This window comes from Ictalurus furcatus, chromosome 2 (genome assembly GCF_023375685.1).
Source record: "Ictalurus furcatus strain D&B chromosome 2, Billie_1.0, whole genome shotgun sequence".
NCBI lineage: Eukaryota > Metazoa > Chordata > Actinopteri > Siluriformes > Ictaluridae > Ictalurus > Ictalurus furcatus.
The window spans coordinates 32297297-32309244 of record NC_071256.1 but is presented as its reverse complement, the minus strand read 5'-3'; the positions used below and the strand labels follow the sequence as shown (position 1 = coordinate 32309244).

General features: G+C 39.0%; 2 protein-coding genes across 7 annotated transcripts; both read right to left on the bottom strand.

The window, feature by feature from the left end:
• Positions 1 to 4465: 4465 nt before the first annotated feature.
• Positions 4466 to 5002, bottom strand: st8sia6 (ST8 alpha-N-acetyl-neuraminide alpha-2,8-sialyltransferase 6; the record flags this gene model as incomplete). Its single annotated transcript, XM_053615078.1, is given in 2 exon segments — positions 4466 to 4738; positions 4740 to 5002. Coding segments are annotated over 2 exon segments (471 nt in total), but the record flags the coding sequence as incomplete, so codon positions are not given.
• An 892-nt stretch (positions 5003 to 5894) lies between these two features.
• LOC128601710 (serine/threonine-protein kinase pim-1-like) lies at positions 5895 to 11587 on the bottom strand. Of its 6 annotated transcripts, XM_053615058.1 has the most exons (13): positions 11311 to 11587; positions 10588 to 10669; positions 10327 to 10466; positions 10080 to 10142; positions 9866 to 9980; positions 9657 to 9753; positions 9470 to 9572; positions 9246 to 9360; positions 8921 to 9154; positions 8441 to 8535; positions 8228 to 8278; positions 7530 to 7908; positions 5895 to 6926 (listed from the first exon to the last, which is right to left on the bottom strand). In XM_053615058.1, the coding sequence occupies exons 9-13, from the start codon at positions 9012 to 9014 to the stop codon at positions 6826 to 6828; spliced, it is 720 nt and encodes a 239-aa protein (XP_053471033.1). In that variant the 5' UTR covers positions 9015 to 9154; positions 9246 to 9360; positions 9470 to 9572; positions 9657 to 9753; positions 9866 to 9980; positions 10080 to 10142; positions 10327 to 10466; positions 10588 to 10669; positions 11311 to 11587; the 3' UTR covers positions 5895 to 6825. The 6 variants fall into 6 exon arrangements, with proteins under 6 accessions (XP_053471033.1, XP_053471005.1, XP_053471020.1 ...); XM_053615030.1 differs by having other exon boundaries at positions 10588 to 11587; XM_053615045.1 differs by having other exon boundaries at positions 10327 to 10669.
• Between the last annotated feature and the right edge of the window lie 361 nt (positions 11588 to 11948).

The following is an 11948-nucleotide window of genomic DNA, read 5'->3' as shown; positions in this document are numbered from 1 at the left end:
GACTGATCTTCTGGTCTTCCTGTTGTTTGAACTAAGTCATTTCTATATCAGCGCTTGGCCATAACATTTTTTTAAGAAACATATTTGATAAAAAGGACTTTGATACTGATGATACTGGTGTGAGAAGCTCCCAAGTCTTTCTGGGATTTGGCAAGGAAATCCCAAACCAAAATAGTTCTTCAAACTGGAGCTACAACATCTATAGATGCACCGATCCCACATTTTCCAATTGCCATATAACACCACAGCTTGGGGTATCGGCTGCTATGCAATGCCAAGTTATGTGAAACACCAGAGGTGTTATGGTGACATGCTTTAGGACAATGTACGGTCTGTGTTCATGTCCAAGATCTGTGTTGTGTCATTCCACAGAACTTAACTGTAAATGACGTAAAATACATCAGTGGATCAAATCGGAATATATATCAAATCTGATCCAATGCTGATCAAGTGTTTAAGCCAATAATTAGTACCAGATCTGTACATCCCTAATGAGATCGCACTGTCAAATTTCACAATGATTTCTAATGCTGTGACATCGCACCGCAATGACGTCACACTGTGTTCATTTTATCCTTCCAGGACGGAGGGTGGATCTTGTTTAAAAAAAAAACGACACGTATATAGAAATGCCTACATATGCATGCACAGAACTCTTTTACCCTACATCAGCTCTTTTTCTTGCTTATTGACTCATGACACGGCAGAGAACAGGTCAATGCTGACATCCTACCATTCCCTGTTATTATCTCAGAGTCTTCACATAGAAAACTGTCACAGAGCCACGAAACTGTGGAAAGGCTGATTGTTTCGTCATACTGCCCCCTTCTGCATAACAGTAGTTATTTCAGTCAAGCAGCAGCAGAGATCTGGTAAAAAGCGGTTGAGTGGTGTAGTTTGTTAAAGTTGTCTTTGTACTGTAGTAATTATTGACATGTTCAGATATATTTACTCAGTCTCTAAGGGTTATAGGCACCTAATATCCAGTCACTGTGATGTCACTGGTACATTTTTATGCCCACACGTGCACTCATGCTTGAAAAGCCTGTGTATTGTGTGAAGTCTTCCATTTTGCCACATTCCAAGAATTTTTTTTTGTTGCCTTTTTATGCACCAGTATGAATGCTCTGGGAGACCAAATACTGTTGGCATGGATTCATCCTGCTGCTATGCCGTCATGCTAACGGTGCAGAAAAGGCCATATATAAATTCTGTATTACACGTGAGAGATGGAGAGGACAAAACCCTTTATATTTCAGCAATACTTTTCTGTAACGATGATTGTGAATTTGGGTGAAATTATTAATATAGAAAAGATTTTGCTCGTTTGTTGAATTTCAATATTTCAGTTTTTTTTTTAATATTGGTGTTTTTGTATGTGGACTTCCATTCAGTATTTATCATGCCTTTTTTTGGTTATGACAGTTTTGTAGGGGTTATTTCATTGCATTCAATTTTGTAACAAAAATGAAGCTCATTTTTGTATGAAGCTACGTATATACATACAAAAAAAAAACCCATATATAATCAAAGTGAAGTGTGCAATGTTACGGCCATTTGACTGACAATATTCTACAATATATTTAGATCTTGAAATCTTGTAATTAAACATGACTGGTACAGAAATAGATCTGAATTTGCACTTTGGGGAAAAAAGAATGTGAAGAAATGATGGTGGCAAATATCCAAACAATACTGGATAAAATCCAACTGCAGCTGTAGAAAAAGACATTTAACTGTGTGCATTCGGGCTCATATGACACACAGAGTAGGTAGGGAAATGGCCGCTAAACCATTTCTCGAGCAATTGTATTATTAAGAGCTCCAAGGAAAGTCACCTATGACACCATTTTGCCCAGTATATGGTGTTAGGATTTGTGAATCGCTATCCCGGAATGAGCCCTCAGAAAACTGTTAGGAAATTAATTGAGAATAGAGAACCTTCGTGTTACAATTCTTAAGAAGAGAGAAAGTAAAGTTACACAGAAAGACAGTGCCCTCGCCCCGCTACACACTTCCTGCACCGAGCGCTTGAGACAGTTTACCAAATGACACAGACACACAAAGTTCAAAAATGCAAGATCTCTCATTTATTCAAAGAAAAACAGAGTAAATATCATGCTTGACACACAGCAGAGACAATGGGTTAACTATTGATTGGCTAGGCGGAAGGGCATATTTACATAAAACAGGAAGCATATCAATGTAAGACAGGAACAATTACGTATATGGTTTTCAGGAAGTCATAGGAATATGGGCAAATGCTATTCAGGAAGACTAAAGGAATACGCAGATGGTGAGGGGCTTTATCTGTCTGTACCTGAGTTAACAGAGGAACAGTGTCTGTATTTATGCTTTGACCTGGATCAGGATGAACTCCTTAAAGATATTTCTTCCTCCTTGCTCTTTGTGTGAAGGCTACTGGCACAGTGCTTGGCCAGCACATCTTCTCAGCAGGGTCACTACAACTGATGGCACTGTATACGCTGATTACTCTTAAGAGTGTATATTCGTGTGCCTGTATTTCTTTCCACTGAATTAGGATATGGAATTTAAAATGTAAGATATCTGTAGAATATTTCTCCTTACTTGTCTTGTTGCCCTTTTTCTGACTTTTTAAAAGAATCTCTCATATCTGTTATACTTAAAAGAGAGAGAGAAAAAAAATCTTTTCTTAATGTGCCAAGCTGTAATGCCCAGTAAAGTACAATTATTTCCATTTTTGGAAACCCCCTTTTTTGGATTTCATGAAAATGCATGCCCAGAGCTATTTTGTTAATAAACATGTAAATTGAATAAATAAGTTTCTCAGTTTAATATGGTCCAGTGTTGGATGAATTACTCCAACTTTACTATAACAGCCTGCACAAAAAAGCACATATTTACTGTACATTCAAACAAAGATTCATTACTTTGCAAAAGGTGTTACCAAAATCTGTTGTCTAACATAACCAACAACTGCCTACATGTGTAGCAAACTTCGGTGGATAAAATATTTTGGTGTAATGTCTAGTAGACATGTTTTCCTTGCAAACATTTTGAATTAGTCACTAAGAACAAATCGGTATCAGTCAATCCTTTCATTCAGATGCTGTTCATGGGTGCTCAATTGCAAACCGTGAAAAAGAAGTGTGTAAACCAAAGCATTATATTTCAGTACATAAGCCTAACTAATTTTATGATTAACAAACAGAGATTTCATATTGTGTAACATTATATGTTTATCTAACTGTGTTGTTTTTTTTAAACATCTGTGAATCGTGTAAGTCGACTTCCTGCTAAAAAGTCCATCTTAACCAAAACACAAAACAACCCTCGTAAGAATGGTAAATGGTCTGCAGTTGTATCACACTTTTTTAACCTTAGCGGTTCCAAAGCGCTTTACACTGGTTCTCATTCACACACACACACCAACAGTAGCAGAGCTTGCCATCAGGAGCAACTTGTGGTTCAACGTCTTGCCCGAAGACACTTCAGCATGTGGAGTCACATGGGCCGGGAATCGAACCGCCAACCCTACGCTTAGTGGACAACCCGTTCTACGACCTGAGCAAAGCTGCTGTCTAACAAGTGCATTAGAGGGCATTTGTAATAAAATGCGGCCACATGCACTATTTTAGTGTATTTCACGGTTAAGTATATACTCTCTAGAAAAATACTGACCCTTTCCATGCTATTGTGCATGCCTACGCCTCCTTCAATCTGAGAAATCCACTTACTAACTAACAGATATTTTCTGCAGTTATGACTGCTCCAGCAAGGAAAACAGTACTCAGTGCTGTATCATGATCTAGGATTTCAATTCAAATACCTTGAGCTAACTGGCAATGTGGTAAAAAAAATTAACTGGCAAAAAGATCTAATTATTCGTAAAATTATACTTCATTATGCCCTGCTACACTTACAGCATTCCAGCAGTGCGCCTCGTTTAAATAACTACACACACTAAATGTTGATTCTGGAGTAACCCTTAAAGGTTCTATGTAAAAACCCTACAACAGAGTGTTTCCCTATCAGAAAGAGGTCCAAACGAGAACCTTTTCAGGAAACTAAGAACCTTAACAATACAAATAAATAACTGAAGAACTAAGAGTGTGGGAGTTCGCATTTGACCAGCAGATGGATAATCACATAGTTACCACCTCTGCTGCTTTCCACTAACTAGAAATACTCAGTAATTTTCAACTGCAAGGGTTTATACATTGTCCCATTGTGTGATCTTTAAACAGTAGATAAAAGTAGTATTTCCTCTATCATACAACTATAATTATCTCAGTGCTTTTAGGAAAGAAATGACCTTATCCCTGATTTTTCATCTTTATAAAGTCTTTATACTAAGAAGTAACTGCTTCAGCTTTTGTTAACTAATTCAGTGTTCTTTTCTTGCAAATTACACCAACTATTATTATTATTATTATTGTTGTTATTATTATTATTATTATTTGGATTTTTTTAAAAAGTGGAATAGTTAACCTGAAAAATGAATGGGTTAAATTGAGGAACAGTTTAATAGAGGGCATTCCACATAGTTTAATTTGTGCACTCCTGTAGATGGACCACACCCTTATTATGGAGATCCAGCAAGGCTTTAAACTCAGCTGGCATCGCATGCATTCTCTTGTTTACTGGTCGGTTATCATAATAGTGGTTGTTGAGTTTCTGGCCGGTGTACGGGTGTGTTCCAAAGGGCCAGAAGCCGGACAGATGGGCATTGTTGCAGAGCTCCAGTGCCAGGCTGGCCAGTGCTGAGGTGTAATGATGTAATTCCCCTTTCACGCCAAAATTCTACCAGGCTGGCCAGGTATGTCAGGTGAAAGAAGATGGGCCGTGGGCCATGATTGAAGTCCTCCAGTGAGTAGAGGGCACGCAGTGACACAGCCGTGTTCCGCCGAAATGAGAAGGCAGGCAGGAAGAGTAGAGCATCCCTATATAACTGCATATCCTCCACAAATGACCGCCGGTGCTCATTTAATGCATGGTACTTGCAAAGAATCAGAGATATTATTTAGGTGTTCTGTGTTATGTGCAGGTAAGATATGTCTGTATGGAATTACACATCTTCTCCTTGTATCTGTGTGGGTTTACTTCTGGTTTCCAGTTTCCTCCCACCACCCAAAAACATGCATGTACTATGATAAATTGCCCTTAGCTGTGAATGAGTGTGTGTGTGTGTGTGTGTGCAGGATGGCCTGGGATGGACTGCCGTATTATCCAGGGTGAATCTACCATCATGTGCCCAGTGTTCCTGGGATAGGCTCTGGATCCACCACACCCCTGACCAGGATAAACGAACGAATGAATGAATGAATGAATGAATGAATGAATGGTCCATTTCTGATATCCCTTATGTTTGAATAGTTGAACAATTTTAATTACTTCATTTATAAATTGAGGCTGTACAGATGTGAGTGGTAAAATCTTTAATAGCAGAAACACAGTGTGGTTTACATCTATTCAGCCTTTTAAACCAAGAGCTTGCTAGATTTCCCATGTGCTTTTGCTCAAAACTAAAAAGTAATCATAATAATAATTATATTCAGCCACTAAGGAGCTGTCTGGAAGATATGATTTACCTCAGCGGATTTAAAAAGAACTTCTAAATCAGAAAATCTTTCAGAAAATAAAAATTATATATTGTTATATTGATATTTCATCTTCAGGTGTAAATGAAATGCTTGAGTTGATAATGGTGAAGGATTGAAGCAGCATCTAGTGGCATCTCCGGGAAATTATCGTGTAAAATAAAACATAAAAACCAGACATCAATATTGTTAGAAGATTTGAATACAAATGTATTCATACCTGTCATGTAACAAGGAGGGAACTCTGGACTTCATTTCCCAGCAGCCACTGCACCATACTACATCACTGTGACATGACCACCTGCACCTGTATCACGTTTCTGTTTAATGAGCACTCCTATATATAGCCACTGTTTGTACTGCTTCTTCGGCCACACGTCCATGTTTAGTTTTTGCCACAGTATTTTGCCTCATGTTATTGTGGCGGTGTATTTTGTTTGTTTGTTTGTTTGTTTGTTTGTTTGTTTGTTTGTTTGTTTGTTTGTTTGTTTGTTTAATGTTAGAAGATCTGCACTGGCTTCCGTATCCATCTTTGTAACATGACAATACCTGAGAGGGAAATCTGCAGATAACAAACAGAAACTCTAAATATGGTACAATGAAAGCCGTTAAGACAAACAGTGATCGCAAGATATTCATCATCTTTGAAATCATCTGTGTTAGTGTACTGACAGACTGCCACAGTGTGTGTAGGAGGGTGGTGATGCTTTAAAAACACACCTTACAGTGGAAATAAAAAGTCTACACACCCCTATTAAAATAGCAGGGTTTTATGATGTAAAAAAAAGAAGAAAGAAACCAAGATAAATCATGTCAGATGTCAAAGCAAATAATAAATTGAAAATATATTTTTAAAAAAAACAAAAAAACAAATAGAAATATTTTAGACAGACAATAAGTGTTATTCTGTTACTTTGTTTAAGCACATTTATCTTGTAATACAGTACTCGGGTGGGGAAAAACACAACTCCCATAAATCGATCAATTATTCAAGATATCATTAACATGTGCTAACAGATTGCTTTGGTTCATTGTTTATTGTAGTGGTTTGTATTTGTCAAGCTGATCTCAGTCTCTCTTTCAAGTAGCACTTTGCACCAGAGTTCAGGCAAGGCCCGGAGGAGGCGTTCCAGCACAGTGGCATCAATTGAACAGATGGCCTGCCGAGCAAATCTTCAACCAATCAGGATTTGTGTTTAGCAGTCAGTGATCAAAAAGAAATATGGATTTTTCCAGCAGAATGTCAAAAATGTTTGAAGTTTGTGTGTGTGTGTGTGTGTGTGTGTGTGTGTGTTTTGCAGTATGTGGTCAGGCTGTTGCCACATCTTTGGTTCCAGAAGGGATCTACAAAATAAAACAAACAAACAAACATATTAAATCTGCAATCTGAGATCGGTTAATGACCGACGCTTAATAGTGCCTACTCAGCCTGGCTCAAGGTCCCTTCCCAGAACCTTCACACTAACTGTCCCTCAGTGGTGGAATGAACTTCCAACCTCAATCCGGACCACAGAATCTGTCACCATCTTCAAAAAACAGCTAAAGACCCACCTCTTCCATGAACACTTACTTAACTAACCCCTAAAATTCCAACCCCACATTATTTATAATAAAAATAAAAATTTTAATTACTCTGGCTCTTACACCTCGACTCTGCGCACTTTGCTTCTCTAGAACTCAATTATATATTTTGCATGGTAGCACTACTTGTATTGTTCTTGATATATCGCTTTGCTTGTATTTCTTCATTTGTAAGTCATTTTGGATAAAGGTGTCCACTAAATGAATAAATTAATAAATGTAAATTAAAATAAAGTAGAATGCCTTCATACATTCCTAACATCAGCCACTCAGGAGGACAGAAAGCACGAGTGCCTGAGTGTAAAGGAGAGAAACTCTCCACTGCTTCCTTCTGATTCTATTGTATATTTATTTTGAAATTATTACCTGCATACTTTCTGTACGGTGTGTCCTTCAGTAAATCTCCGCAGACAAAATCTATCATTTTGACTTGCATCATGTCGGTATTGATGAGTGGATTCTCGGCCTTGATGCTGCAATGTAACACTTTGCGGTCACAGCAGTGACGAGCCGCCTGAACCACTTGCAGCATGATGTCTCGTGTCTGTGTATCAGTTAGACAGCCGTCATGAAGTCTGGCGAAATCTTTGAGGGTCATACAGGGGCTGGGTCGTTCCAGGACCATGACGATGCGATCGGTCATTTCGAAATAGTCCAGCAGCTCCACCACGTTGCTGCGGCGAGGTGGCTTGGACACCATCTCCATTAGAGCCACCTCCAATGGCAGCTTGCGCCTCTCTCCGGGCTAAAATAAGGACAGACGTGGTTATCATGAGTTCTGTGTGAATACATCTAAACTATGATAAGCAGAGATGTTACAATGGATTGTTTTCCGTTATGTTCGCAGGAACCAGTAAACAGTCATATCATTTTGCTCTGTACTTGCACCAGCAGAACGTAAGTTGTGTTGTAGCCTAACTACCCACTACGTTGGAGTGTACAAAGAACCGTACTACAACGGATGTAGTATTTCCTGTTTGTAATCACACCGTGACTTATGATCAAACTCACATTCAGCTGGTGCAGCAGACCGTACTGCTCAAGTAAAAAATAAGGTTACTTACAATGATCAAGATGTTGGTCACGATGTTCTTGTCCACAGTTTTGATGGCAACCTGTTCACAAAATTATACAAAAAATAATTAGACATTCAAAGGACGATTTGGAAGAGGAATTAACATGCAGGAAGCTGTACAATCAAAACTACGCATGTTCAATGCTAACTAGCAGCTACTGTGGAGTGCGGTTTGTTTATGGGGGTGAGGGAGAACATTTACCTCTTTCCCATCTTCCACACGGATGCCTGCGTAGACAGATCCGAAGCTTCCCATTCTCAGCAGCTCTCCCGTGGCGCACCGTGAAGCAAACACGACTGTTAAGCAAACAATAATTCGGTTAATTGAAATCGAATGAAGGATGAAACAGCATCATGCTCAGTGTCCCGTCTCGCAATAACGAGGAAAGAACGAGACTTGTCTTGTTAACAACTATTATATTACAGCATTATTACGTTATCTTCTCTTTGCGTAGGGTAAAGCACCTTGAATATGAGTACCTAGTAAAAATAGTACAAGTCTTTATTTCTGTATATGCTAAAACGCAAAAATGATTAGATTTCAGTGCTGATTAGTGAGTTTACGAATCAGTGTGTGAGATTGCAGCTAATTTCACTGAGTTATGAGTAACCTAAACTACGCAACACTGTACAAAGCTCGCAATGTGAAAACGTTTGTGTCCAAATGGGGGATTTAACATACCCTCTGGGTCAGTCTGCTCCACATCAGGAGACTGCGGAGTGATGATCTTGTCACTCGTCCAGCTAGTTTCTGAGTTCTGAAGCTTGTACGCCATTTCAGAGCCGGTTGATGTTGAGTACTGCTCTGAGTCAGAATTAGCATCTGCGTCAGTAGCTTTGATTTATACAGCTGGCAAAGCTCTAGCAGCCACACAGGTTCTTGTTCTTCTGCCCCTTCTTGCAGCATGTTAAACAGCTACAATACAGATAATGAAAGTACATTAGGGATGAAGACTTTGCATTAAAAACCTGGAAACCGTTTCACAATCATTAATAATCTTATTTACCAAAATGAGCCGTTTAACAAAGCTTCTTTTGATTCTGCCGGGGAAGGTGATGACTGCCCTGGCAATGGTCTCGCAATACTGCATGGCTTCCTCGGGAAATTCAGCCTGGGTGAACCTGTTGGCGTGACACAACTTGAAGATCTAAGACAGTCATTCATTCTCGGTACAGCGGTTAAATTTGACCAATCAGTGCGCATGAAACAGAAATGTGGAGAAATTCCAACCTGTAAGTTTGGTTGGGCCAGGCCTGAGGTCAGAGACAGCACGTATTCGTAAACCTCGGTTCTCTCAACGGCTGAAGTCAGGACTGTCAGACCAAATGGCACACTGGTGCAAATACAAAAAATGTGTCAGTAGCAATTCAGGAAAGACATCACACACACACACACACACACACACACACACAAATACCTGTCATATCCGATCAATTCGAATTGACTACGTGTCCCCAGCTCCACTTTTGCCACCACGTAGCAGATGTGCGCTGCGAACGTCAGTCCTTTGAAGGCTGCAGATGAAGCATCAAACATGCATGTGAGGATCAGGGTCCATGAAACAGTTCAGGAAATGATTACAACATTTTCAGAAAAAAATTTGGTTACTGTGGAGCTTATCCATACCGAGATCATCTCCCATCTGAATCACGGCTTCTCTTCACTCATCATATGGGGCAGAGGAGCACAAAAGTTGTGCCAGAGAAAGGAACCAGTACTTCAGGTCCTCAGTTCCTCTCAGCTGTAGCAGAAATAGTCGTTTTAGTCAGTAGTCTGGCAAAAACAATGCAATCATATACAGACAAATGCTGATACTGATGTGTGATATAAGTTTTGATACCTTCTTCCTAATTAAGCCGTCTCCCTTGAAGAGGATTGTGGCGACTTGAGCCATCATCATGTTCTGTAAGAAATGTCATTATGTTACACATGCATTGTAGGTATTAGGGATGTAACTGAATATGAATAGCACAGCTACTAGATTTATTCTTTTAGGCACTTATTATAATTCAGAGAATCTTTACTTTCATGAAAAACACATTTGCTTACAAAGTTAAACACCACACATACTGAACTATAACACTTACTCCGTTCTGACGGCAGAACAAGTCCATAATCTGCCGAAAGAAGTAGGCCTCCATTTGGTCAAGTTCTTTAATCCGACTGAGACACTCCTCTACTTGGCACTTTATAAACTTCAGCAGGTCTCTCTATCTGCATCTTATTGCTGCAACAGATGTTGGAACACAGCTGGATTATGACGATTACTGCACACGATACGGTTGAAAACATTACTGCTTACAACAAATGTTCGATTTATCTTATATGAGAGGAGAAGAGAGTCTCACCTCATAAGAGGGCCAGGAAAAGCCACAATGTCAAACTCATCCAGGTCGCCATGATCAGTTTGATACATGTAGCTGGGCATCCCTGGAGTCAAATCCTCAGTTAGGGCTACAGACTAATTACATGACTCTATGCTTGTAGAAATCTTATTCATTTGACAGTTTTATACTGTTTCTTGTATTAATTGTGTCCAGGATTAAAAACTACAACCTTACATATTATAACGTTCCTCAGGACTAAACACTGGGCCTCAATCTTTCCCTTTTTTTTTTTTTTTTTTTTTTTTTTTTTTTTTTTTTTGCCTAACTAATGTCTGTTGTCTGTGAAATGTTAGAGTTCAGTCAGGTATCCCGTAAACTGTGGGAAATTAGCAATTAGCAACACATACATGGCTATTCAATCTAATTTTCCCAGCTCTCAAACAGAAACAGAAGGGTTCACACAGAAGAGATAAAGCCATACCGGCTCTCACCACTAGAGGTCAATGTGACCACAATGTCAATCTGTTTACACAGATAGTTTACACCTCTGTGAGATTTACTCTCATGAACCTTCTCTATAATGTCACTCTGGTTAAATATTACGGTTAAAAACAATGTCCTCGATGGTCTGTTTAAGGTTTGAGGAAAAATATCAAGGTATTATTTGTATTTAGTTAACCTTAGACATCATTTCTAACTGGACATCCCCCTCTGCTCAGCATGAGTGTGCAGTAGTTTACTCACCTAGTCGCTAAGAAGCAAGTACAATTTCTCACTGAAAGTTTCACTTGCTTTGAGAACTAGAAATGTCGTCTAGCTTGGAATATTGAAGACTATAGAATATAGAATGAAATGAACACACGTTCGAAAAGAAGTCGTCATAGCGACAGAAATGTTTCGTATTCTGTCTTGGCTCTGATCAAAACACCCGTGTGGTGTAATGTAAATCAGCTTTGCACTAATTAATCTATTTTTCTATTATTTTTGTTTTAACTGTCACCCTTCATCCATCCATCCATATTCTACCACTTACTCCTTCTTCAGGGTCATTTGACATGGCCATCTAGTGGGCTGAAGCTATAACGCTGCAATAGTGTTTTTATTATCCTGGAAAGCATGTATTCTTGGTATCGGTCTTCGTCCTTTTGTGCCAGACCCAAACAAAGCATGTAATTTGATAAATAAGTTCTGTGTCACTCCTGAGCTAAGCCTTTCAGTCTGCTAACTAGTCATTAACCCCGTACACTCCAACAATCTGTCCTCAAGACTAGTATTACATTCCTTACTTGCACAGCTACATGCCTTTCCAGTTAGTTAAACTGTAGTTACTAAATGATTCATATTAGTTAGTGAATCATATGCATTAATGTGACTAACAGTGA

What these genes read in the sequence shown, in the direction of transcription:
- LOC128601710 (XM_053615039.1), bottom strand. Translation starts at nt 9,014, where the DNA reads ATGGCGTACAAGCTTCAGAACTCAGAAACTAGCTGGACGAGTGACAAG. An exon ending in GGAGCAGACTGACCCAGAGG is followed by an intron (nt 8,536 to 8,920) that starts GTATGTTAAATC and finishes TTTGCTTAACAG; the next exon opens with TCGTGTTTGCTTCACGGTGC. An exon ending in GTGTGGAAGATGGGAAAGAG is followed by an intron (nt 8,279 to 8,440) that starts GTAAATGTTCTC and finishes TTTTGTGAACAG; the next exon opens with GTTGCCATCAAAACTGTGGA.